This window comes from Pinus tabuliformis, chromosome 2_2 (assembly GCF_031772625.1).
Source record: "Pinus tabuliformis cultivar Carrire ecotype Pingquan chromosome 2_2, CPIR1, whole genome shotgun sequence".
NCBI lineage: Eukaryota > Viridiplantae > Streptophyta > Pinopsida > Pinales > Pinaceae > Pinus > Pinus tabuliformis.
In genome coordinates this window covers 1,315,882,364-1,315,908,866 of record NC_142300.1, presented here as the reverse complement: position 1 = coordinate 1,315,908,866, position 26,503 = coordinate 1,315,882,364, and the positions used below count along the sequence as shown (strand labels likewise).

The 26,503-nt window shown below is 46.0% G+C and overlaps 4 protein-coding genes across 4 annotated transcripts; all 4 read left to right on the top strand.

Annotated features, from left to right (window-relative positions):
* The first annotated feature begins 2,917 nt into the window (after positions 1–2,917).
* Positions 2,918–4,753, top strand: LOC149198374 (uncharacterized). The gene has a single exon (XM_089409034.1). The coding sequence runs from the start codon at positions 2,918–2,920 to the stop codon at positions 4,751–4,753; it is 1,836 nt and encodes a 611-aa protein (XP_089265160.1).
* Positions 4,754–7,254: 2,501 nt separating this feature from the next.
* LOC149198373 (uncharacterized) lies at positions 7,255–8,961 on the top strand. The gene has a single exon (XM_089409033.1). The coding sequence runs from the start codon at positions 7,255–7,257 to the stop codon at positions 8,959–8,961; it is 1,707 nt and encodes a 568-aa protein (XP_089265159.1).
* A 2,374-nt stretch (positions 8,962–11,335) lies between these two features.
* On the top strand, positions 11,336–13,171 carry LOC149198372 (uncharacterized). The gene has a single exon (XM_089409032.1). It carries the CDS (start codon positions 11,336–11,338, stop codon positions 13,169–13,171), a length of 1,836 nt encoding a protein of 611 aa, XP_089265158.1.
* Positions 13,172–15,545: 2,374 nt separating this feature from the next.
* LOC149198371 (uncharacterized) lies at positions 15,546–17,381 on the top strand. The gene has a single exon (XM_089409031.1). It carries the CDS (start codon positions 15,546–15,548, stop codon positions 17,379–17,381), a length of 1,836 nt encoding a protein of 611 aa, XP_089265157.1.
* The last annotated feature ends 9,122 nt before the right edge of the window (positions 17,382–26,503 follow it).

Here is a 26,503-nt window from a genome sequence, read left to right as displayed (position 1 = left end):
ATTCTCTTTGTATCACTGATGAGTCCCATTGAGGACGAAACTAGTTTGATGTTAATACAGAGTTTCTGTTCTACTTATGTATTTTGCATAATCGCTTGTCCTTAAGCATTTTTTATTTTTCAGTTTATCTTGTATCGGTTCATCTGTCTCGGTTATCTTTGGGCGTCTTTTCGTTACGGCTTCCGCCTTACTATCCTTTCTGCTAAATCTCAGATCCAAGTTACGTATCTGCGTATACGCGAGTTTGTCTCTGCAAAGTCGCGTGTATACGCTAGTCAGACACTGCAAAGTCGCGTATTTCAGGGTTTTTCGCGTATCTGCAAAGTCACGTATCTGTCTCGGTTTTCTTTGGGTGTACTTTCGTTACGGTTTCCGCCTTACTCTCTTTTCTGCTTTAAACCCTAAACCCTAAACCCTAAACTGCATGGAGAATTCCAGCGTCACCCTTTGCTTCAGCATATTCCCAGGCCCTTGATTTGTTGGCGGAATCCGCGCAAGATCGGCACCTTCTACATGAGCAGTTCCGACCCCCGGCCTTGATTTTCTACAGGAGCAGTGCATTCTTCTTCCAGGAGCAGTACATGTTTTTTCAGATTTTTTGCATAAAGCAGAGCTATCTTTTAGCTATTTTTTAGCTTCTTGTTACGTATCTGCGTATACGCGAGTTAGTCACTTCAAAGTCGCGTGTATACGCTAGTCAGACTTGCGAAGTCGCGTATCTGTTTATTCATATTTTTTAATATTTAAAATATTTTTTTAATATTTTAATATTAAAAAATCATTAAAAAACTCCATGTACATGCACTTGCCCTGTCCGCTTTTGCTATATAAGGACAGCAAGTAGCTCATTCTCTTTGTATCACTGATGAGTCCCATTGAGGACGAAACTAGTTTGATGTTAATACAGAGTTTCTGTTCTACTTATGTATTTTGCATAATCGCTTGTCCTTAAGCATTTTTTATTTTTCAGTTTATCTTGTATCGGTTCATCTGTCTCGGTTATCTTTGGGCGTCTTTTCGTTACGGCTTCCGCCTTACTATCCTTTCTGCTAAATCTCAGATCCAAGTTACGTATCTGTGTATACGCGAGTTTGTCTCTGCAAAGTCGCGTGTATACGCTAGTCAGACACTGCAAAGTCGCGTATCTGTTTTTTCAGGGTTTTTCGCGTATCTGCAAAGTCACGTATCTGTCTCGGTTTTCTTTGGGTGTACTTTCGTTACGGTTTCCGCCTTACTCTCTTTTCTGCTTTAAGCCCTAAACTAAGTCCATGGCGAGAAACCCTAATGAAAGCACGGGTCCTGTTACTAGATCTCATTCCAGGGCAAATTCTCAATCTCATATTGATCGTGATCCTCCCGAACGCGATTCCGCTTCGTCTCGGAGGAACATTATAGAAAATGTTATTCAGCAGTTCGTCTGGGATAACACTCCTTCTTCCTGTGAGATTGAAGAAATTGTGAACCGAGAGAAAGAGAAGCGAAACTCTTCTGGGCCTTTTCTTTTCAGCCCACCGGAGCATCCTTCAGCTGGCATCAATGAGCCTGCGCAGTCCCCTCCAGGAACTGCGCAGCCTCATCCTGAGACTGCACAGCCCCATCTTGAGGCTGCGCAGCCCCATCTCGACTTTCCTCAGCCGGGCCCTTCTTCTCGGCATCCAGCTACTCATGATCCGGAATCATCTTTTGCCCGCCAGCTTCCGGGTAATAATGAAATTCCGCCGTTGCCCACTGCCTGGACCGATGTAATTTCTCGTGCAGTCATGGATTTCCAAAAAGCCACTGAAATCTTGCATAGATCTCAGTCGCTTGTTGAGAAACTGCTTGCTCTTCAACAAGACAACCGTGTTATTCAGAGCCTTATGGTTAAAACACCGGGTCTTGTAGCTTCCGATCCAGACACCAATGATGCCCTCAAAGGTGGTCTCGAAGCTCTTACTGCCAGATATCGAAGAGATTGCCATGAACTCTACTTACGGCATGAGCAATCTATTGTGGAGCAAAATGGAACTAGGGTTTCTAATCTTGTTTCAGATTTTAAAGATAAGCTTCTCCAGCTTGCTCTTCCTTTCGAAGACATGGAGTTTACTAGTTCCACCGGTCCTGTTGATGGCAGTCTTGTTGCTGCCCATTGGTGTTCACTTGCCTTGTCCACTTACAGTCGACAAGTCAATGATTTCAAAACCGAGCTTGTTCTTCGTCGTTCTGCCAGAGATGCTGCCCAAGCTGCCATAAATTCTGCTCGGGAAGAAGCAGCTAAGCAAGCTAATGATATTCCTCGTGAGGAAGCCATTTCTGTTTTGGTTCGAAGAGAAATTGCAAAATCTCTCCAAGCCCAGCAACAGAAAATTGATCATCTTGCTTCTCTCTTTGATGCTTCACCCCAGCAGCAGCCCCAGCAACATTCTCGGCAGAAACCCCAGCAGCAGCAGCAGCAACGTAGATAGCCCCAGCAGCAGCAGCAGAGGCAGCCCCAGCAGCGTCAGCAGCATAACCGGCCCCCGCAGCAGCAGCAGCAGCCTCTGCGCAGTCATCAGAGGTCTCTGCGCAGGCAGCCCCAGCAACTGCGCAGTGAGCCTGAGCAACTGGGCAGGCAGCCTCAGAGGCAGCAGCAGCAGCAGGGTGCCCTAGATCAGCAATCCCGGCCAAAAAACGGGATGGGGAGGGGGCGTTTCCGCCGACGAAACCGCTCCACCAGATCTGTTGCTGGACAGTCGGCCTCCATTCCAAACCAGCCTTCCCCGAACACTGGTTTGAATCCGGAGGCTGCCCCATTTGCTCCACATGGGCAAGCTGTTCATCAAATCCCTGCCGGATTCAAAGGGAAAGGCAAGACTCCTTTAATGTAAGCAAATCCCGTCATCTGTATTGGTTGCCCTCCATTAGCCCCTCCTCCTATTTAGTTTACCTGATTGGAAAAATGACCCCTTCTCAGATTGATCGTCGAATCAGCAATCTTGCTATTCACAATCTCTCTTCCGTCTCTCTTTCCTTCAGCCAAACCAAATTTTTGGGCCTAGGGCACAAATACATCCCCCGGCCTCCGCCCATGGCCGTTGATGACATTCTTAAAGAATTTGCTTATTTTTCCCGTCTTTGCCGCCTCAGAAGATTTTTTCGTCTTTCTTCTGATGATGATACCTATAATCCTTTCCGCCTGCCAAACCCTACCTGGGAACCGCCGATTAATGACCCTGATCTTAATCGTGCCCTTCAGCTTGGCCTTTCCATCCTTCAAACCCGCATTGCCTCCGTCCAGTTTACCCCCAGACCCAGTTTTGCTAGATCCCAATTGCTTGCATTAAAGAGTCTTCGCCGACTCCCCATTGTGATCAAACCAGCAGACAAGAACTTGGGGATTGTGGTTCTTGACAGAGAAAACTATGTTGCCGAAGCCCATAGGCAACTAGCTGATCTCAATGTCTACAGGCAGTATGCATCGGTTCCGTGGTTGGCCATCAGCAGGTCTCTCAGGCAGCTTCAAGCAAGATATCGCAACCTTCTCTCAGTTCAGCAGTGGGAGTATATAATGCAAATCAAGCCGCAAGATGCCAAAGCTTGCAGGCTTTACTTTATTTGGAAGATCCACAAAAACCCTCCTGTCGGTAGGCCTATCTGTGCTTACAATGGGTTTATGCTGGAGCCTCTCTCCAAATTTTTGCATTATAAACTTCTTGGTACTTTGTTGGCTCAGCCCAACCATCTTCCAGACTCTCTCTCTTTGCTGCAGGATATTGAATCCAAGCGTTTTGCTCCCGATTCATTTCTTGTTACTTTTGATGTAGAGTCCCTCTATCCTAGTATTCCTACTCAGGAAGGCTTGCATGCCTTACGGGATATGATTGAGCATAGTACTGCTGATCTCTTCACTCCAGAGGACGTGGATTTTCTTGTCAGTGCAGCTGAGTTGGTGCTCAAGTGGCATTTTTTGCAGTTTGATGGCTCCTTTTACCGGCAGATTAGAGGCACTGCCATGGGCATCAATTTTGCTGTTGTATATGCTTGTCTCTTCCTTTGCCATCTCGAGCAAGAAGTCTTCCGTAGATTTCCTGCTCCAGAGATTCAGCTTTTCAGACGGTTTATTGATGATGGTTGCATGGTCTGGAATGGCTCCAGAGAGAGATTGGTCCAATTCTTGGATTGCTACCAGTCCATTTATCCTGAGCACATCCGCATTACTTCTTGCATTTCATCATCCAGCATCAACATTCTGGACATAGTGCTTTTCAAAGGTGATGACTTTCACACCTCTGGAAAGCTTTCCACCAGATGCTTCCAGAAACCACTGAATGCATACCAGTATATTCCATTTACTTCCTGGCACCCCAAACACCAGAAAGTTGCATTCGTGGTTAATGAGCTGCAGAGATATCTTCTTCGAGAGAGCACCGAGCCGGGTTTCCTTGAACTCAGACGGGCTTTCTACAGCAGGCTTCGGTCGAGGGGCTATCCACCGGATTTCCTCCAGGCATGTTTTGCCAAGGTCCATTGGGATCAAAGGGTTGCTCTATTGCAGCGGGTCTATGCGCGAGGTCCTCTTCACTCTCTTGGCCTCAAAAGGGCCCCCTTGGTGTTGAAGCTGGACTATTGTGAAGCCACTCGTGCTTTGAACCTTGGGGGTTCCCTAAACCCTAAACTGCATGGAGAATTCCAGCGTCACCCTTTGCTTCAGCATATTCCCAGGCCCTTGATTTGTTGGCGGAATCCGCGCAAGATCGGCACTTTTTACATGAGCAGTTCCGACCCCCGGCCTTGATTTTCTACAGGAGCAGTGCATTCTTCTTCCAGGAGCAGTACATGTTTTTTCAGATTTTTTGCATGAGCAGAGCTATTTTTTAGCTATTTTTTAGCTTCTTGTTACGTATCTGCGTATACGCGAGTTAGTCACTTCAAAGTCGCGTGTATACGCTAGTCAGACTTGCGAAGTCGCGTATCTGTTTATTCATATTTTTTAATATTTAAAATATTTTTTTAATATTTTAATATTAAAAAATTATTAAAAAATTCCATGTACATGCACTTGCCCTGTCCGCTTTTGCTATATAAGGACAGCAAGTAGCTCATTCTCTTTGTATCACTGATGAGTCCCATTGAGGACGAAACTAGTTTGATGTTAATACAGAGTTTCTGTTCTACTTATGTATTTTGCATAATCGCTTGTCCTTAAGCATTTTTTATTTTTCAGTTTATCTTGTATCGGTTCATCTGTCTCGGTTATCTTTGGGCGTCTTTTCGTTACGGCTTCCGCCTTACTATCCTTTCTGCTAAATCTCAGATCCAAGTTACGTATCTGCGTATACGCGAGTTTGTCTCTGCAAAGTCGCGTGTATACGCTAGTCAGACACTGCAAAGTCGCGTATCTGTTTTTTCAGGGTTTTTCGCGTATCTGCAAAGTCACGTATCTGTCTCGGTTTTCTTTGGGTGTACTTTCGTTACGGTTTCCGCCTTACTCTCTTTTCTGCTTTAAGCCCTAAACTAAGTCCATGGCGAGAAACCCTAATGAAAGCACGGGTCCTGTTACTAGATCTCATTCCAGGGCAAATTCTCAATCTCATATTGATCGTGATCCTCCCGAACGCGATTCCGCTTCGTCTCGGAGGAACATTATAGAAAATGTTATTCAGCAGTTCGTCTGGGATAACACTCCTTCTTCCCGTGAGATTGAAGAAATTGTGAACCGAGAGAAAGAGAAGCGAAACTCTTCTGGGCCTTTTCTTTTCAGCCCACCGGAGCATCCTTCAGCTGGCATCAATGAGCCTGCGCAGTCCCCTCCAGGAACTGCGCAGCCTCATCCTGAGACTGCACAGCCCCATCTTGAGGCTGCGCAGCCCCATCTCGACTTTCCTCAGCCGGGCCCTTCTTCTCGGCATCCAGCTACTCATGATCCAGAATCATCTTTTGCCCGCCAGCTTCCGGGTAATAATGAAATTCCGCCGTTGCCCACTGCCTGGACCGATGTAATTTCTCGTGCAGTCATGGATTTCCAAAAAGCCACTGAAATCTTGCATAGATCTCAGTCGCTTGTTGAGAAACTGCTTGCTCTTCAACAAGACAACCGTGTTATTCAGAGCCTTATGGTTAAAACACCGGGTCTTGTAGCTTCCGATCCAGACACCAATGATGCCCTCAAAGGTGGTCTCGAAGCTCTTACTGCCAGATATCGAAGAGATTGCCATGAACTCTACTTACGGCATGAGCAATCTATTGTGGAGCAAAATGGAACTAGGGTTTCTAATCTTGTTTCAGATTTTAAAGATAAGCTTCTCCAGCTTGCTCTTCCTTTCGAAGACATGGAGTTTACTAGTTCCACCGGTCCTGTTGATGGCAGTCTTGTTGCTGCCCATTGGTGTTCACTTGCCTTGTCCACTTACAGTCGACAAGTCAATGATTTCAAAACCGAGCTTGTTCTTCGTCGTTCTGCCAGAGATGCTGCCCAAGCTGCCAGAAATTCCGCTCGGGAAGAAGCAGCTAAGCAAGCTAATGATATTCCTCGTGAGGAAGCCATTTCTGTTTTGGTTCGAAGAGAAATTGCAAAATCTCTCCAAGCCCAGCAACAGAAAATTGATCATCTTGCTTCTCTCTTTGATGCTTCTCCCCAGCAGCAGCCCCAGCAACATTCTCGGCAGAAACCCCAGCAGCAGCAGCAGCGTAGACAGCCCCAGCAACAGCAGCAGAGGCAGCCCCAGCAGCGTCAGCAGCAGAACCGGCCCCCGCAGCAGCAGCAGCAGCCTCTGCGCAGTCAACAGAGGCCTCTGCGCAGGCAGCCCCAGCAACTGCGCAGTGAGCCTGAGCAACTGGGCAGGCAGCCTCAGAGGCAGCAGCAGCAGCAGGGTGCCCTAGATCAGCAATCCCGGCCAAAAAACGGGATGGGGAGGGGGCGTTTCCGCCGACGAAACCGCTCCACCAGATCTGTTGCTGGACAGTCGGCCTCCATTCCAAACCAGCCTTCCCCGAACACTGGTTTGAATCCGGAGGCTGCCCCATTTGCTCCACATGGGCAAGGTGTTCATCAAATCCCTGTCGGATTCAAAGGGAAAGGCAAGACTCCTTTAATGTAAGCAAATCCCGTCATCTGTATTGGTTGCCCTCCATTAGCCCCTCCTCCTATTTAGTTTACCTGATTGGAAAAATGACCCCTTCTCAGATTGATCGTCGAATCAGCAATCTTGCTATTCACAATCTCTCTTCCGTCTCTCTTTCCTTCAGCCAAACCAAATTATTGGGCCTAGGGCACAAATACATCCCCGGCCTCCGCCCATGGCCATTGATGACATTCTTAAAGAATTTGCTTATTTTTCCCGTCTTTGCCGCCTCAGAAGATTTTTTCGTCTTTCTTCTGATGATGATACCTATAATCCTTTCCGCCTGCCAAACCCTACCTGGGAACCTCCGATTAATGACCCTGATCTTAATCGTGCCCTTCAGCTTGGCCTTTCCATCCTTCAAACCCGCATTGCCTCCGTCCAGTTTACCCCCAGACCCAGTTTTGCTAGATCCCAATTGCTTGCATTAAAGAGTCTTCGCCGACTCCCTATTGTGATCAAACCAGCAGACAAGAACTTGGGGATTGTGGTTCTTGACAGAGAAAACTATGTTGCCGAAGCCCATAGGCAACTAGCTGATCTCAATGTCTACAGGCAGTATGCATCGGTTCCGTGGTTGGCCATCAGCAGGTCTCTCAGGCAGCTTCAAGCAAGATATCGCAACCTTCTCTCAGTTCAGCAGTGGGAGTATATAATGCAAATCAAGCCGCAAGATGCCAAAGCTTGCAGGCTTTACTTTATTTGGAAGATCCACAAAAACCCTCCTGTCGGTAGGCCTATCTGTGCTTACAATGGGTTTATGCTGGAGCCTCTCTCCAAATTTTTGCATTATAAACTTCTTGGTACTTTGTTGGCTCAGCCCAACCATCTTCCAGACTCTCTCTCCTTATTGCAGGATATTGAATCCAAGCGTTTTGCTCCCGATTCATTTCTTGTTACTTTTGATGTAGAGTCCCTCTATCCTAGTATTCCTACTCAGGAAGGCTTGCATGCCTTACGGGATATGATTGAGCATAGTACCGCTGATCTCTTCACTCCAGAGGACGTGGATTTTCTTGTCAGTGCAGCTGAGTTGGTGCTCAAGTGGCATTTTTTGCAGTTTGATGGCTCTTTTTACCGGCAGATTAGAGGCACTGCCATGGGCAGCAATTTTGCTGTTGTATATGCATGTCTCTTCCTTTGCCATCTCGAGCAAGAAGTCTTCCGTAGATTTCCTGCTCCAGAGATTCAGCTTTTCAGACGGTTTATTGATGATGGTTGCATGGTCTGGAATGGCTCCAGAGAGAGATTGGTCCAATTCTTGGATTGCTACCAGTCCATTTATCCTGAGCACATCCGCATTACTTCTTGCATTTCATCATCCAGCATCAACATTCTGGACATAGTGCTTTTCAAAGGTGATGACTTTCACACCTCTGGAAAGCTTTCCACCAGATGCTTCCAGAAACCACTGAATGCATACCAGTATATTCCATTTACTTCCTGGCACCCCAAACACCAGAAAGTTGCATTCGTGGTTAATGAGCTGCAGAGATATCTTCTTCGAGAGAGCACCGAGCCGGGTTTCCTTGAACTCAGACGGGCTTTCTACAGCAGGCTTCGGTCGAGGGGCTATCCACCGGATTTCCTCCAGGCATGTTTTGCCAAGGTCCATTGGGATCAAAGGGTTGCTCTATTGCAGCGGGTCTATGCACGAGGTCCTCTTCACTCTCTTGGCCTCAAAAGGGCCCCCTTGGTGTTGAAGCTGGACTATTGTGAAGCCACTCGTGCTTTGAACCTTGGGGGTTCCCTAAACCCTAAACTGCATGGAGAATTCCAGCGTCACCCTTTGCTTCAGCATATTCCCAGGCCCTTGATTTGTTGGCGGAATCCGCGCAAGATCGGCACCTTCTACATGAGCAGTTCCGACCCCCGGCCTTGATTTTCTACAGGAGCAGTGCATTCTTCTTCCAGGAGCAGTACATGTTTTTTCAGATTTTTTGCATAAAGCAGAGCTATCTTTTAGCTATTTTTTAGCTTCTTGTTACGTATCTGCGTATACGCGAGTTAGTCACTTCAAAGTCGCGTGTATACGCTAGTCAGACTTGCGAAGTCGCGTATCTGTTTATTCATATTTTTTAATATTTAAAATATTTTTTTAATATTTTAATATTAAAAAATCATTAAAAAACTCCATGTACATGCACTTGCCCTGTCCGCTTTTGCTATATAAGGACAGCAAGTAGCTCATTCTCTTTGTATCACTGATGAGTCCCATTGAGGACGAAACTAGTTTGATGTTAATACAGAGTTTCTGTTCTACTTATGTATTTTGCATAATCGCTTGTCCTTAAGCATTTTTTATTTTTCAGTTTATCTTGTATCGGTTCATCTGTCTCGGTTATCTTTGGGCGTCTTTTCGTTACGGCTTCCGCCTTACTATCCTTTCTGCTAAATCTCAGATCCAAGTTACGTATCTGCGTATACGCGAGTTTGTCTCTGCAAAGTCGCGTGTATACGCTAGTCAGACACTGCAAAGTCGAGTATCTGTTTTTTCAGGGTTTTTCGCGTATCTGCAAAGTCACGTATCTGTCTCGGTTTTCTTTGGGTGTACTTTCGTTACGGTTTCCGCCTTACTCTCTTTTCTGCTTTAAGCCCTAAACTAAGTCCATGGCGAGAAACCCTAATGAAAGCACGGGTCCTGTTACTAGATCTCATTCCAGGGCAAATTCTCAATCTCATATTGATCGTGATCCTCCCGAACGCGATTCCGCTTCGTCTCGGAGGAACATTATAGAAAATGTTATTCAGCAGTTCGTCTGGGATAACACTCCTTCTTCTCGTGAGATTGAAGAAATTGTGAACCGAGAGAAAGAGAAGCGAAACTCTTCTGGGCCTTTTCTTTTCAGCCCACCGGAGCATCCTTCAGCTGGCATCAATGAGCCTGCGCAGTCCCCTCCAGGAACTGCGCAGCCTCATCCTGAGACTGCACAGCCCCATCTTGAGGCTGCGCAGCCCCATCTCGACTTTCCTCAGCCGGGCCCTTCTTCTCGGCATCCAGCTACTCATGATCCGGAATCATCTTTTGCCCGCCAGCTTCCGGGTAATAATGAAATTCCGCCGTTGCCCACTGCCTGGACCGATGTAATTTCTCGTGCAGTCATGGATTTCCAAAAAGCCACTGAAATCTTGCATAGATCTCAGTCGCTTGTTGAGAAACTGCTTGCTCTTCAACAAGACAACCGTGTTATTCAGAGCCTTATGGTTAAAACACCGGGTCTTGTAGCTTCCGATCCAGACACCAATGATGCCCTCAAAGGTGGTCTCGAAGCTCTTACTGCCAGATATCGAAGAGATTGCCATGAACTCTACTTACGGCATGAGCAATCTATTGTGGAGCAAAATGGAACTAGGGTTTCTAATCTTGTTTCAGATTTTAAAGATAAGCTTCTCCAGCTTGCTCTTCCTTTCGAAGACATGGAGTTTACTAGTTCCACCGGTCCTGTTGATGGCAGTCTTGTTGCTGCCCATTGGTGTTCACTTGCCTTGTCCACTTACAGTCGACAAGTCAATGATTTCAAAACCGAGCTTGTTCTTCGTCGTTCTGCCAGAGATGCTGCCCAAGCTGCCAGAAATTCCGCTCGGGAAGAAGCAGCTAAGCAAGCTAATGATATTCCTCGTGAGGAAGCCATTTCTGTTTTGGTTCGAAGAGAAATTGCAAAATCTCTCCAAGCCCAGCAACAGAAAATTGATCATCTTGCTTCTCTCTTTGATGCTTCACCCCAGCAGCAGCCCCAGCAACATTCTCGGCAGAAACCCCAGCAGCAGCAGCAGCGTAGACAGCCCCAGCAGCAGCAGCAGAGGCAGCCCCAGCAGCGTCAGCAGCATAACCGGCCCCCGCAGCAGCAGCAGCAGCCTCTGCGCAGTCATCAGAGGTCTCTGCGCAGGCAGCCCCAACAACTGCGCAGTGAGCCTGAGCAACTGGGCAGGCAGCCTCAGAGGCAGCAGCAGCAGCAGGGTGCCCTAGATCAGCAATCCCGGCCAAAAAACGGGATGGGGAGGGGGCGTTTCCGCCGACGAAACCGCTCCACCAGATCTGTTGCTGGACAGTCGGCCTCCATTCCAAACCAGCCTTCCCCGAACACTGGTTTGAATCCGGAGGCTGCCCCATTTGCTCCACATGGGCAAGGTGTTCATCAAATCCCTGCCGGATTCAAAGGGAAAGGCAAGACTCCTTTAATGTAAGCAAATCCCGTCATCTGTATTGGTTGCCCTCCGTTAGCCCCTCCTCTTATTTAGTTTACCTGATTGGAAAAATGACCCCTTCTCAGATTGATCGTCGAATCAGCAATCTTGCTATTCACAATCTCTCTTCCGTCTCTCTTTCCTTCAGCCAAACCAAATTATTGGGCCTAGGGCACAAATACATCCCCCGGCCTCCGCCCATGGCCGTTGATGACATTCTTAAAGAATTTGCTTATTTTTCCCGTCTTTGCCGCCTCAGAAGATTTTTTCGTCTTTCTTCTGATGATGATACCTATAATCCTTTCCGCCTGCCAAACCCTACCTGGGAACCGCCGATTAATGACCCTGATCTTAATCGTGCCCTTCAGCTTGGCCTTTCCATCCTTCAAACCCGCATTGCCTCCGTCCAGTTTACCCCCAGACCCAGTTTTGCTAGATCCCAATTGCTTGCATTAAAGAGTCTTCGCCGACTCCCCATTGTGATCAAACCAGCAGACAAGAACTTGGGGATTGTGGTTCTTGACAGAGAAAACTATGTTGCCAAAGCCCATAGGCAACTAGCTGATCTCAATGTCTACAGGCAGTATGCATCGGTTCCGTGGTTGGCCATCAGCAGGTCTCTCAGGCAGCTTCGAGCAAGATATCGCAACCTTCTCTCAGTTCAGCAGTGGGAGTATATAATGCAAGTCAAGCCGCAAGATGCCAAAGCTTGCAGGCTTTACTTTATTTGGAAGATCCACAAAAACCCTCCTGTCGGTAGGCCTATCTGTGCTTACAATGGGTTTATGCTGGAGCCTCTCTCCAAATTCTTGCATTATAAACTTCTTGGTACTTTGTTGGCTCAGCCCAACCATCTCCCAGACTCTCTCTCTTTGCTGCAGGATATTGAATCCAAGCGTTTTGCTCCCGATTCATTTCTTGTTACTTTTGATGTAGAGTCCCTCTATCCTAGTATTCCTACTCAGGAAGGCTTGCATGCCTTACGGGATATGATTGAGCATAGTACTGCTGATCTCTTCACTCCAGAGGACGTGGATTTTCTTGTCAGTGCAGCTGAGTTGGTGCTCAAGTGGCATTTTTTGCAGTTTGATGGCTCTTTTTACCGGCAGATTAGAGGCACTGCCATGGGCAGCAATTTTGCTGTTGTATATGCATGTCTCTTCCTTTGCCATCTCGAGCAAGAAGTCTTCCGTAGATTTCCTGCTCCAGAGATTCAGCTTTTCAGACGGTTTATTGATGATGGTTGCATGGTCTGGAATGGCTCCAGAGAGAGATTGGTCCAATTCTTGGATTGCTACCAGTCCATTTATCCTGAGCACATCCGCATTACTTCTTGCATTTCATCATCCAGCATCAACATTCTGGACATAGTGCTTTTCAAAGGTGATGACTTTCACACCTCTGGAAAGCTTTCCACCAGATGCTTCCAGAAACCACTGAATGCATACCAGTATATTCCATTTACTTCCTGGCACCCCAAACACCAGAAAGTTGCATTCGTGGTTAATGAGCTGCAGAGATATCTTCTTCGAGAGAGCACCGAGCCGGGTTTCCTTGAACTCAGACGGGCTTTCTACAGCAGGCTTCGGTCGAGGGGCTATCCACCGGATTTCCTCCAGGCATGTTTTGCCAAGGTCCATTGGGATCAAAGGGTTGCTCTATTGCAGCGGGTCTATGCACGAGGTCCTCTTCACTCTCTTGGCCTCAAAAGGGCCCCCTTGGTGTTGAAGCTGGACTATTGTGAAGCCACTCGTGCTTTGAACCTTGGGGGTTCCCTAAACCCTAAACTGCATGGAGAATTCCAGCGTCACCCTTTGCTTCAGCATATTCCCAGACCCTTGATTTGTTGGCGGAATCCGCGCAAGATCGGCACCTTCTACATGAGCAGTTCCGACCCCCGGCCTTGATTTTCTACAGGAGCAGTGCATTCTTCTTCCAGGAGCAGTACATGTTTTTTCAGATTTTTTGCATAAAGCAGAGCTATCTTTTAGCTATTTTTTAGCTTCTTGTTACGTATCTGCGTATACGCGAGTTAGTCACTTCAAAGTCGCGTGTATACGCTAGTCAGACTTGCGAAGTCGCGTATCTGTTTATTCATATTTTTTAATATTTAAAATATTTTTTTAATATTTTAATATTAAAAAATCATTAAAAAACTCCATGTACATGCACTTGCCCTGTCCGCTTTTGCTATATAAGGACAGCAAGTAGCTCATTCTCTTTGTATCACTGATGAGTCCCATTGAGGACGAAACTAGTTTGATGTTAATACAGAGTTTCTGTTCTACTTATGTATTTTGCATAATCGCTTGTCCTTAAGCATTTTTTATTTTTCAGTTTATCTTGTATCGGTTCATCTGTCTCGGTTATCTTTGGGCGTCTTTTCGTTACGGCTTCCGCCTTACTATCCTTTCTGCTAAATCTCAGATCCAAGTTACGTATCTGCGTATACGCGAGTTTGTCTCTGCAAAGTCGCGTGTATACGCTAGTCAGACACTGCAAAGTCGCGTATCTGTTTTTTCAGGGTTTTTCGCGTATCTGCAAAGTCACGTATCTGTCTCGGTTTTCTTTGGGTGTACTTTCGTTACGGTTTCCGCCTTACTCTCTTTTCTGCTTTAAGCCCTAAACTAAGTCCATGGCGAGAAACCCTAATGAAAGCACGGGTCCTGTTACTAGATCTCATTCCAGGGCAAATTCTCAATCTCATATTGATCGTGATCCTCCCGAACGCGATTCCGCTTCGTCTCGGAGGAACATTATAGAAAATGTTATTCAGCAGTTCGTCTGGGATAACACTCCTTCTTCCCGTGAGATTGAAGAAATTGTGAACCGAGAGAAAGAGAAGCGAAACTCTTCTGGGCCTTTTCTTTTCAGCCCACCGGAGCATCCTTCAGCTGGCATCAATGAGCCTGCGCAGTCCCCTCCAGGAACTGCGCAGCCTCATCCTGAGACTGCACAGCCCCATCTTGAGGCTGCGCAGCCCCATCTCGACTTTCCTCAGCCGGGCCCTTCTTCTCGGCATCCAGCTACTCATGATCCGGAATCATCTTTTGCCCGCCAGCTTCCGGGTAATAATGAAATTCCGCCGTTGCCCACTGCCTGGACCGATGTAATTTCTCGTGCAGTCATGGATTTCCAAAAAGCCACTGAAATCTTGCATAGATCTCAGTCGCTTGTTGAGAAACTGCTTGCTCTTCAACAAGACAACCGTGTTATTCAGAGCCTTATGGTTAAAACACCGGGTCTTGTAGCTTCCGATCCAGACACCAATGATGCCCTCAAAGGTGGTCTCGAAGCTCTTACTGCCAGATATCGAAGAGATTGCCATGAACTCTACTTACGGCATGAGCAATCTATTGTGGAGCAAAATGGAACTAGGGTTTCTAATCTTGTTTCAGATTTTAAAGATAAGCTTCTCCAGCTTGCTCTTCCTTTCGAAGACATGGAGTTTACTAGTTCCACCGGTCCTGTTGATGGCAGTCTTGTTGCTGCCCATTGGTGTTCACTTGCCTTGTCCACTTACAGTCGACAAGTCAATGATTTCAAAACCGAGCTTGTTCTTCGTCGTTCTGCCAGAGATGCTGCCCAAGCTGCCAGAAATTCCGCTCGGGAAGAAGCAGCTAAGCAAGCTAATGATATTCCTCGTGAGGAAGCCATTTCTGTTTTGGTTCGAAGAGAAATTGCAAAATCTCTCCAAACCCAGCAACAGAAAATTGATCATCTTGCTTCTCTCTTGGATGCTTCTCCCCAGCAGCAGCCCCAGCAACATTCTCGGCAGAAACCCCAGCAGCAGCAGCAGCGTAGACAGCCCCAGCAACAGCAGCAGAGGCAACCCCAGCAGCATCAGCAGCAGAACCGGCCCCCGCAGCAGCAGCAGCAGCCTCTGCGCAGTCAAAAGAGGCCTCTGCGCAGGCAGCCCCAGCAACTGCGCAGTGAGCCTGAGCAACTGCGCAGGCAGCCTCAGAGGCAGCAGCAGCAGCAGGGTGCCCTAGATCAGCAATCCCGGCCAAAAAACGGGATGGGCAGGGGGCGTTTCCGCCGACGAAACCGCTCCACCAGATCTGTTGCTGGACAGTCGGCCTCCATTCCAAACCAGCCTTCCCAGAACACTGGTTTGAATCCGGAGGCTGCCCCATTTGCTCCACATGGGCAAGGTGTTCATCAAATCCCTGCCGGATTCAAAGGGAAAGGCAAGACTCCTTTAATGTAAGCAATTCCCGTCATCTGTATTGGTTGCCCTCCATTAGCCCCTCCTCTTATTTAGTTTACCTGATTGGAAAAATGACCCCTTCTCAGATTGATCGTCGAATTAGCAATCTTGCTATTCACAATCTCTCTTCCGTCTCTCTTTCCTTCAGCCAAACCAAATTATTGGGCCTAGGGCACAAATACATCCCCCGGCCTCCGCCCATGGCCATTGATGACATTCTTAAAGAATTTGCTTATTTTTCCCGTCTTTGCCGCCTCAGAAGATTTTTTCGTCTTTCTTCTGATGATGATACCTATAATCCTTTCCGCCTGCCAAACCCTACCTGGGAACCGCCGATTAATGACCCTGATCTTAATCGTGCCCTTCAGCTTGGCCTTTCCATCCTTCAAACCCGCATTGCCTCCGTCCAGTTTACCCCCAGACCCAGTTTTGCTAGATCCCAATTGCTTGCATTAAAGAGTCTTCGCCGACTCCCTATTGTGATCAAACCAGCAGACAAGAACTTGGGGATTGTGGTTCTTGACAGAGAAAACTATGTTGCCGAAGCCCATAGGCAACTAGCTGATCTCAATGTCTACAGGCAGTATGCATCGGTTCCGTGGTTGGCCATCAGCAGGTCTCTCAGGCAGCTTCAAGCAAGATATCGCAACCTTCTCTCAGTTCAGCAGTGGGAGTATATAATGCAAATCAAGCCGCAAGATGCCAAAGCTTGCAGGCTTTACTTTATTTGGAAGATCCACAAAAACCCTCCTGTCGGTAGGCCTATCTGTGCTTACAATGGGTTTATGCTGGAGCCTCTCTCCAAATTTTTGCATTATAAACTTCTTGGTACTTTGTTGGCTCAGCCCAACCATCTTCCAGACTCTCTCTCCTTATTGCAGGATATTGAATCCAAGCGTTTTGCTCCCGATTCATTTCTTGTTACTTTTGATGTAGAGTCCCTCTATCCTAGTATTCCTACTCAGGAAGGCTTGCATGCCTTACGGGATATGATTGAGCATAGTACCGCTGATCTCTTCACTCCAGAGGACGTGGATTTTCTTGTCAGTGCAGCTGAGTTGGTGCTCAAGTGGCATTTTTTGCAGTTTGATGGCTCTTTTTACCGGCAGATTAGAGGCACTGCCATGGGCAGCAATTTTGCTGTTGTGTATGCATGTCTCTTCCTTTGCCATCTTGAGCAAGAAGTCTTCCGAAGATTTCCTGCTCCAGAGATTCAGCTTTTCAGACGGTTTATTGATGATGGTTGCATGGTCTGGAATGGCTCCAGAGAGAGATTGGTCCAATTCTTGGATTGCTACCAGTCCATTTATCCTGAGCACATCCGCATTACTTCTTGCATTTCATCATCCAGCATCAACATTCTGGACATAGTGCTTTTCAAAGGTGATGACTTCCACACCTCTGGAAAGCTTTCCACCAGATGCTTCCAGAAACCACTGAATGCATACCAGTATATTCCATTTACTTCCTGGCACCCCAAACACCAGAAAGTTGCATTCGTGGTTAATGAGCTGCAGAGATATCTTCTTCGAGAGAGCACCGAGCCGGGTTTCCTTGAACTCAGACGGGCTTTCTACAGCAGGCTTCGGTCGAGGGGCTATCCACCGGATTTCCTCCAGGCATGTTTTGCCAAGGTCCATTGGGATCAAAGGGTTGCTCTATTGCAGCGGGTCTATGCGCGAGGTCCTCTTCACTCTCTTGGCCTCAAAAGGGCCCCCTTGGTGTTGAAGCTGGACTATTGTGAAGCCACTCGTGCTTTGAACCTTGGGGGTTCCCTAAACCCTAAACTGCATGGAGAATTCCAGCGTCACCCTTTGCTTCAGCATATTCCCAGGCCCTTGATTTGTTGGCGGAATCCGCGCAAGATCGGCACCTTCTACATGAGCAGTTCCGACCCCCGGCCTTGATTTTCTACAGGAGCAGTGCATTCTTCTTCCAGGAGCAGTACATGTTTTTTCAGATTTTTTGCATAAAGCAGAGCTATCTTTTAGCTATTTTTTAGCTTCTTGTTACGTATCTGCGTATACGCGAGTTAGTCACTTCAAAGTCGCGTGTATACGCTAGTCAGACTTGCGAAGTCGCGTATCTGTTTATTCATATTTTTTAATATTTTAATATTAAAAAATCATTAAAAAACTCCATGTACATGCACTTGCCCTGTCCGCTTTTGCTATATAAGGACAGCAAGTAGCTCATTCTCTTTGTATCACTGATGAGTCCCATTGAGGACGAAACTAGTTTGATGTTAATACAGAGTTTCTGTTCTACTTATGTATTTTGCATAATCGCTTGTCCTTAAGCATTTTTTATTTTTCAGTTTATCTTGTATCGGTTCATCTGTCTCGGTTATCTTTGGGCGTCTTTTCGTTACGGCTTCCGCCTTACTATCCTTTCTGCTAAATCTCAGATCCAAGTTACGTATCTGCGTATACGCGAGTTTGTCTCTGCAAAGTCGCGTGTATACGCTAGTCAGACACTGCAAAGTCGCGTATCTGTTTTTTCAGGGTTTTTCGCGTATCTGCAAAGTCACGTATCTGTCTCGGTTTTCTTTGGGTGTACTTTCGTTACGGTTTCCGCCTTACTCTCTTTTCTGCTTTAAACCCTAAACCCCAAACCCCAAACCCCAAACCCCAAACCCCAAACCCCAAACCCCAAACCCCAAACCCGAAACCCGAAACCCGAAACCCGAAACCCGAAACCCGAAACCCGAAACCCTAAACCCTAAACCCTAAACCCTAAACCCTAAACCCTAAACCCTAAACCCTAAAGCCCTAAGCCGTAAACCCTAAGCCGTAAACCCTAACCGAAACCCCTAAACCGAAAACCCTACACCCTAAACCCTAAAACCTAAACCCTAACACCCTAAACCCTAAACCTAAACCCTAAACCCTAGACCCCAAACCCCAAACCCCAAACCCCAAACCCTTAAACCCTAAACCCTAAACACTAAAACCCTTAAAACCCTAAAACCCTAAAAACCCCTAAGCCCTAAAACCCTCAACCCTAAACCCTAAAACCCTCAACCCTCAACCCTCAACCCTAAAACCCCAAACCCTTAACCCTAAACCCTAAACCGCCTGCCAAACCCTAAACCCTGAACCCTGAACCCTAAACCCTGAACCCGAAACCCGAAACCCTAAACCCGAAACCCTAAACCCGAAACCCGAAACCCTAAACCCTAAACCCGAAACCCTAAACCCGAACCCATAAACCCTAAACCCTAAACCCTAAAACCCCCAAACCCCAAACCCTCAACCCCCAAACCCCAAACCCCAAACCCTCAACCCCAAACCCCAAACCCCAAACCCCAAACCGTCAACTCCAACCCTCAACCCCAAACCCCCAACCCTCAACCCTCAACCCTCAAACCCTCAAACCCTCAACCCTTAACCCCAAACCCCAAACCCTCAACCCCAAACCCCAAACCCCAAACCCTCAACCCTCAACCCTCAACCCTAAACCTTATTGGGTGTGTTTTCAGTTCGGTTTCCGCCTTACTCTCTTCTTGCAGCAAGACCTAAACCCTAAACCCTAAACCCTGAACCCTGAACCCTGAACCCCAAACCCCAAACCCCCAAACCCCAAACCCCAAACTCCAAACCCCAAAACCCAAAATCCAAACCCCAAAACCCAAAACCCTAAACCCTAAGCAAGCTCGGCAGTATTGTGCAGCAAATCATCCGGGAAAACGCTCTTACTCCTCAAGATATTGAGCAAGCATTTCTCGGTGCTGCAATGGCGGGTCCTCGGCTTAATGTCGGGGCAAATGAAGGTACTGCGCAGCCCCCTCCAGAGACTGCGCAGTACCCTCCCAGAACTGCGCAGCCCTCTTCTGTTGCTGCGCAGGGCCCTTCTGTTGCTGCGCAGGGGTTTCCTTCTACTGCGCAGGGGGGTCCTTCTGCCCATCCGGGGCCGTCCACAGTTCACCAGCATTCAGCAAATGATGGTTTTCCGCCGATGCCAAATTCCTGGACCGAAGTGATTTCTTGTGCAGTAAAAGATTTCCAAAAAGCCACTGAAATTTTAATGAAATCTCAGTCGCTTGTTGAGAAATTATTAGCTCTTCAGCAAGACAACCGTGTTATTCAAAGCCTTATGGTTAAATCACCGGGTCTTGTAGCTTCTGATCCTGACACCAATGATGCTCTCAAAAGTGGTCTTGAAGCCCTTACTGCCAGATATCGAAGAGATTGCCATGAACTTTATTTGCGGCATGAGCAAGCTATTGTGGAGCAAAATGAAGCTAGGGTTTCCCAGCTTGCTTCAGATTTTGAAAATAAGCTTCACCAACTTGCCGAGCCGTTCCAGCATATTCCGTTCACTAGCCCTACCGGTCCGATTGAAGGCAGCATTGTTGCTGCTCACTGGGTTTCACTGGCCTTGTCTTCTTACCATCACAAGGTCAATGAATTCCAAATTGAGCTAGTTGAACGACGTTCCGCCAGAGCTGCCGCACAAGCCGCCCGAAATGCTGCTCGGGAAGAATTAGCTAAGCAAGCTAATGATATTCCCAGAGAAGAAGCGATTTCTGTTTTGGTCCAGAAAGAGGTTGCAAAATCTTTTCAGGCCCAGCAACAGAAAATCGATGCCACTTTGAAGCCTTTGCAGCAGCAGCAACGGGAAATGCAAGACCAGCTTGCTTTTCTTATTGAGCTTCAATCTCCCGGCACTTCACCTTCTTCTCGGCAGCAGCAGCAGCGTAGACAGCAGCAGCAGCAGCGTAGACAGCCCCAGCAGCGACAGCAGCATGGCCAGCCTCCACAGCAGCAGCAGCAGCAGTCTCTGCGCAGCCAAAAGAGGCCTCCCCAGCAACTGCGCAGTCAGCCCCAGCAACTGCGCAGTCATCCCCAGAGGCAGCAGCAGCAGCAATCCCGGCCAAAAAACGGGATGGGCAGGGGGCGGTTCCGCCGAGGAAATCGCTCCACTCAATCTGTTGCTGGGCAATCGGCTTCCATTCCAAACCAGCCTTTCCAGAACACTGGTTTGAATCCGGAAGCTGCCCCATATGCGCCACAGCGGCCACATGTGCATCAGATTTCTCGTGGAGACAAAGGGAAAGACACGGCTCTTTTTATGTAAGCAATTCCCGTCATCTTTTTTGGTTGCCCTCCATTAGCCCCTTTTCCTATTTGGCTTATCTGATTGGAAAAATGACCCCTTCCCAGATTGATCGTCGAATTAGCAATCTTGCTATTCACAATCTCTCTTCTGTCCCCCTTTCCTTCAGCCAAACCAAATTGCTGGGCCTAGGGCACAAATACATTCCCCGGCCTCCGCCCATGGCCATATTTTTCCCGTCTTTGCCGCCTCAGAAGATTTTTTCGGCTTTCTTCTGATGATGACACATATAATCCTTTCCACCTGCCAAACCCTACCTGGGAGCCTCCGATTAATGATCCTGATCTTAATCGTGCTCTTCAGCTTGGCCTCTCCATCCTTAGAAACCGCATTGCCTCTGTCCATTTTACCACCAGACCCAGATTTGCCAGATCCCAATTGCTTGCATTAAAGAGCCTTCGCCGACTCCCTATTGTGATCAAACCAGCGGATAAGAACCTGGGGATTGTGGTGCTTGACAGAGATAGCTATGTTGCCGAAGCCCACCGGCAACTAGCTGACCTCAATGTTTACAGACAGTATGCAGCAGTTCCATGGTTGGCCATCAGCAGGTCTCTCAGGCAGCTCCAAGCAAGATTCCGCAATCTTCTTACAGTTCAGCAGTGGGAGTATATAATGCAAGTCAAGCCGCAAGATGCCAAAGCTTGCAGGCTTTACTTCATTTGGAAGATCCACAAAAACCCTCCTGTCGGTAGGCCTATCTGTGCTTACAATGGGTTTATGTTGGAGCCTCTTTCCAAATTCTTGCATTATAAACTCCTTGGCACTTTACTTGCTCAGCCCAATCATCTTCCAGACTCTCTTTCTTTATTGCAAGATATTGAATCCAAGCGTTTTGCTCCCGATTCATTTCTTGTAACATTTGATGTAGAGTCCCTCTACCCTAGCATCCCCACTCAGGAAGGCTTGCATGCCTTACGGGATATGGTTGAGCATAGTACTGCGGATCTCTTCACTCCAGAAGATGTTGATTTTCTAGTCAGTGCAGCTGAGTTGGTGCTCAAGTGGCATTTTTTGCAGTTTGATGGCTCTTTCTATCGGCAGATTAGAGGCACTGCCATGGGCAGCAATTTTGCTGTTGTGTATGCATGTCTTTTTCTTTGCCATCTTGAGCAAGAAGTCTTCCGTAGATTTCCTGCTCCAGAGATTCAGCTCTTCAGACGGTTTATTGATGATGGTTGCATGGTCTGGAATGGCTCCAGAGAGAGATTGGTCCAATTCTTGGATTGCTATCAGTCCATTTATCCTGAGCACATTCGCATCACTTCTTGCATTTCATCATCCAGCATCAACATTTTGGACATTGTGCTTTTCAAAGGTGATGACTTCCACACCTCTGGAAAGCTTTCCACCAGATGTTTCCAGAAACCACTGAATGCATATCAGTATATTCCTTTTACTTCCTGGCATCCCAAGCACCAGAAAGTAGCATTCGTGGTTAATGAGCTGCAGAGATATCTTCTTCGAGAGAGCACTGAGTTGGGCTTCCTTGAACTCAGACGGGCTTTCTACAGCAGGCTTCGGTCGAGGGGCTATCCACCGGATTTCCTCCAGGCATGTTTTGCCAAGGTCCATTGGGATCAAAGGGTTGCTCTATTGCAGCAGGTCTATGCACGAGGTCCTCTTCACTCTCTTGGCCTCAAAAGGGCCCCCTTGGTGTTGAAGCTGGACTTTTGTGAAGCCACTCGTGCTTTGAACCTTGGGGGTTCCCTAAACCCTAAACTGCATGGAGAGTTCCAGCGTCACCCTTTGCTTCAGCATATTCCCAAGCCCTTGATTTGTTGGCGGAATCCGCGCAAGATCAGGACTTTTTACATGAGCAGTTCCGACCCTCGGCCATGATCTTCTACAGGAGCAGTACATGATTTTTCAGATTTTTTGCATGAGGAGAGCTATTTTTAGCTATTTTCTAGCTATTTTGTACTCTTATTTTTTAATATTTAAAATATTTTAAAATATTTTAATATTAAAAAATTAAAAAGTAAAAAACCATGTGCCCATACCATGGTTGCAAAAAATACCATGTACCACTTACCATGCACTTGCCCTGTCCGCTTTTGCTATATAAGGACAGCAAGTAGCTCATTTTCTTTGTATCACTGATGAGTCCCATTGAGGACGAAACTAGTTTGATGAATACAAAGATCTGTTTCTTGTCTATTATGTGTTTTGCATAATCTTGTCCTTTAGCATTTTTTGCATTTGTCTCGGTTTGCAACTTTTGCAACTTTGCATTTCTTGCAATTTGCAACTTTTGCAACTTTAGCATTTTTTACATGTTTTTCAATTTCCAGCAATTTCTTTACATGTAACTGGGTATTTTGTTCGGTTTTGTTCCCACCTTACTCTCTTTATTGCTTTAGCAATTTCTTTACATGTAACTGGGTATTTTGTTCGGTTTTTTTCCCACCTTACTCTCTTTATTGCTTAAACCCTGAACCCTAAACCCTAAACCCTAAACCTTACTCTCTTTGCTGTTTTAGCCCTAAACCCTAAACCCTAAACCCTAAACTGCATGGAGAATTCCAGCGTCACCCTTTGCTTCAGCATATTCCCAAGCCCTTGATTTGTTGGCGGAATCCGCGCAAAATCGGAACTTTTTACATGAGCAGTTCCGACCCCCAGCCATGATCTTCTACAGGAGCAGTGCATTCTTCTTCCAGGAGCAGTACATGATTTTTTCAGATTTTTTGCATGAGGAGAGCTATTTTTACTTTTATTTTTAATATTTTAAATATTTTAATATTAAAAATTGAAAAGTAAAAAACCATGTGCCAATACCATGGTTGCAAAAAATACCATGTACCACTTACCATGCACTTGCCCTGTCCGCTTTTGCTATATAAGGACAGCAAGTTGCTCCTTTTCTTTGTATCACTAATGAGTCCCGTTGAGGACGAAACTAGTTTGATGAATACAAAGATCTATTTCTTGTCTATTATGTGTTTTGCATAATCTTGTCCTTTAGCATTTTTTGCATTTGTCTCGGTTTGCAATTTGCAACTTTTGCAATTTTTATATGTTTTTCAATTTTCGGCAATTTCTTTACATGTAACTCGGTATTTTGTTCGGTTTTGTTCCCACCTTACTCTCTTTGCTGTTTTAACCCTAAACCCTAAACCCTAAAACCCTAAACCCTAAACCCTAAAACCCTTAAACCCTAAACCCTAAAAAAAAAACCCTAAACCCTAAACCCTAACCCTAAACCCTAAACCCTAAACCCTAAAACCCTAAACCCTAAACCCCCAGAGTGCACTTTCCGCTTTTTTGCCATTTGTCAGATCAGTCGGTTCCTTTCCCGTTTTCGAGCTCAACGGTTGAACTGTTGTTTCCTTCGACCTTGCGCTTGATTGCGGTCTATTAAAAGGACATACATTGTAAAGATTTTCTTTGTATCACTGATGAGACCCTAAAGGTCGAAACTAGTTTGATAATACAAAATTTTATTCATCTTTCAATTTTTGTTGTCCTTTTTATTTTTTTCTTTCTTCTGATTACTATCTTGCTAATGGTATCGCTAGCTTTTTGCACTTTTGATTAAACCCTAAACCCTAAACCTTACTCTCTTTGTTGTTTTAGCCCTAAACCCTAAACCCTAAACTGCATGGAGAATTCCAGCGTCACCCTTTGCTTCAGCATATTCCCAAGGCCTTGATTTGTTGGCGGAATCCGCGCAAAATCGAGACTTTTTACATGAGCAGTTCCGACCCCCGGCCATGATCTTCTACAGGAGCAGTGCATTCTTCTTCCAGGAGCAGTACATGATTTTTTCAGATTTTTTGCATGAGGAGAGCTATTTTTTAGCTATTTTTACTTTTATTTTTAATATTTTAATATTAAAAATTAAAAAGTAAAAAACCATGTGCCAATACCATGGTTGCAAAAAATACCATGTACCACTTACCATGCACTTGCCCTGTCCGCTTTTGCTATATAAGGACAGCAAGTTGCTCTTTTTCTTTGTATCACTGATGAGTCCCGTTGAGGACGAAACTAGTTTGATGAATACAAAGATCTGTTTCTTGTCTATTATGTGTTTTGCATAATCTTGTCCTTTAGCATTTTTTGCATTTGTCTCGGTTTGCAATTTGCAACTTTTGCAATTTTTACATGTTTTTCAATTTCCGGCAATTTCTTTACATGTAACTGGGTATTTTGTTCGGTTTTGTTCCCACCTTACTCTCTTTGCTGTTTTAGCCCTAAACCCTAAACCCTAAACCCTAAAACCCTAAAACTCAAACTCTAAACCCTAAACCCTAAACCCCAAACCCCAAACCCTCTAACCCTCTAAACCCTAAACCCTAAACCCTAACCTAAACCCTAAAACCCTAAAACCTAAACCCTAAACCCCTGACCCTAAACCCTAACCCTAAACCCTAAACCCTAAACCCTAAACCCCTAAACCCTAAACCCTAAACCCTAAACTTCATGGAGAATTCCAGAACTTCCCTCAGTTGCAGCATATACCTAGACCTTTGATCTGTTGGCGAAATCCTAGAAAGATGGGCACCTTTTACATGAGCAGTGCCGATCCTCGATCTTGACATCTTCAGGAGCATCATTTTTTGCTACAGTTCATAATTTTTTAATTAATTAATTAATTAATTAACTTATGATGCATAACAACTAGTTTTTCATAACGGCTAGTTTTTGTAATGGCTAGTTTTTTGAAAGCTGGCACTGCTCCTGTTCACTTTATAAGGACAGCGTGCACTCATTGCTTATGTATCACTGATGAGTCCTATTTCAGACGAAACTAGTTTGATGTATAATACATAAGTTTTTTTTATGTGCATCTCTTCTGTCCTTTATTCTTAATTTCTTTCTTCAGTCTTTTTTTTTTTATCTCGGGTTTTATTGGGCATACTTTGATTTATTTCCGCTTTAATTTTTTCGGTACCCTAAACTGTCTATGGTGAGAAATAACTCAGATTTATCGTTCAATAATCGCCCTATTACTTGCTCAATGTCTCAGCGATCTCAAAATTCTCAAATCTCTTTGAATTCTTTGAATTCAGATTGTGAGGACTCAGCATCTTCAGCTAACAAGCGAAACCCTGCTGCACACAAACGTTTTCTTGAAGATTTCTTTCTTCTTCACGTAACTTCTGAGCGGGTTCCAGCGCTGGTGGAAAAAGCTTTAAAATCTGGCACGTGTTCTTATAATCAATTATTTGATTTGATGAATCAACCCACGCAGCCTTCCATGGAGAATAATTCTGCTCCCGCTCAGTCTTGTTCCATGCAACGTTCTACAGCTTTGCTTGAGCTACCAGATGCAGCGTTGCTTCAGCTACCAGATCCAGCTTCAGATCTGCCGGTTCCAACCACGCAGCTTGCTTCAGGGTTGCCTCACGTTTCTGATTTGAAGAATCCATCAACGCAGTCATTGCTACCTTCATCAGATCTGCCAGCTCATTCTTCTAAACTATCAGAGCCTTCAACGCATATTTCTCCTGATCGAATTGCTGAGTTATGTGCTGATCCTGTTTTACAACAGGTAACTCCTTTTTCTCCCGCGCTGGGGCAATTAGCTCTTTCTCCTTCTGCGCAGCTATTCTCTCATGAGGTAGAGCAGGTGGCTCCCTCATCTTCTATGCAGACACCATGTGCTTCTGCGCAGTTGTTTTTTCATGAGATCGAGCCGGCAGCTTCAGGAGTGGATTTGAGAATTTCATCAGCGCAGAGAAACTCATCAGCGCTGCATAATTCATCAACGGAGCCGGCAGCTACAGGAGTTGATTTGAGAAACTCATCAGCGCTGCATAATTCATCAACGGAGCCGGCAGCTACAGGAGTTGATTTGATAAATTCATCAGCGCAGAGAATTTCATCAGCACAACATAATCCATCAACGCAGCAAGCTTCAAGAGTTGATCTGAGAAATTCATCAACGCAGCAAACTACAGGA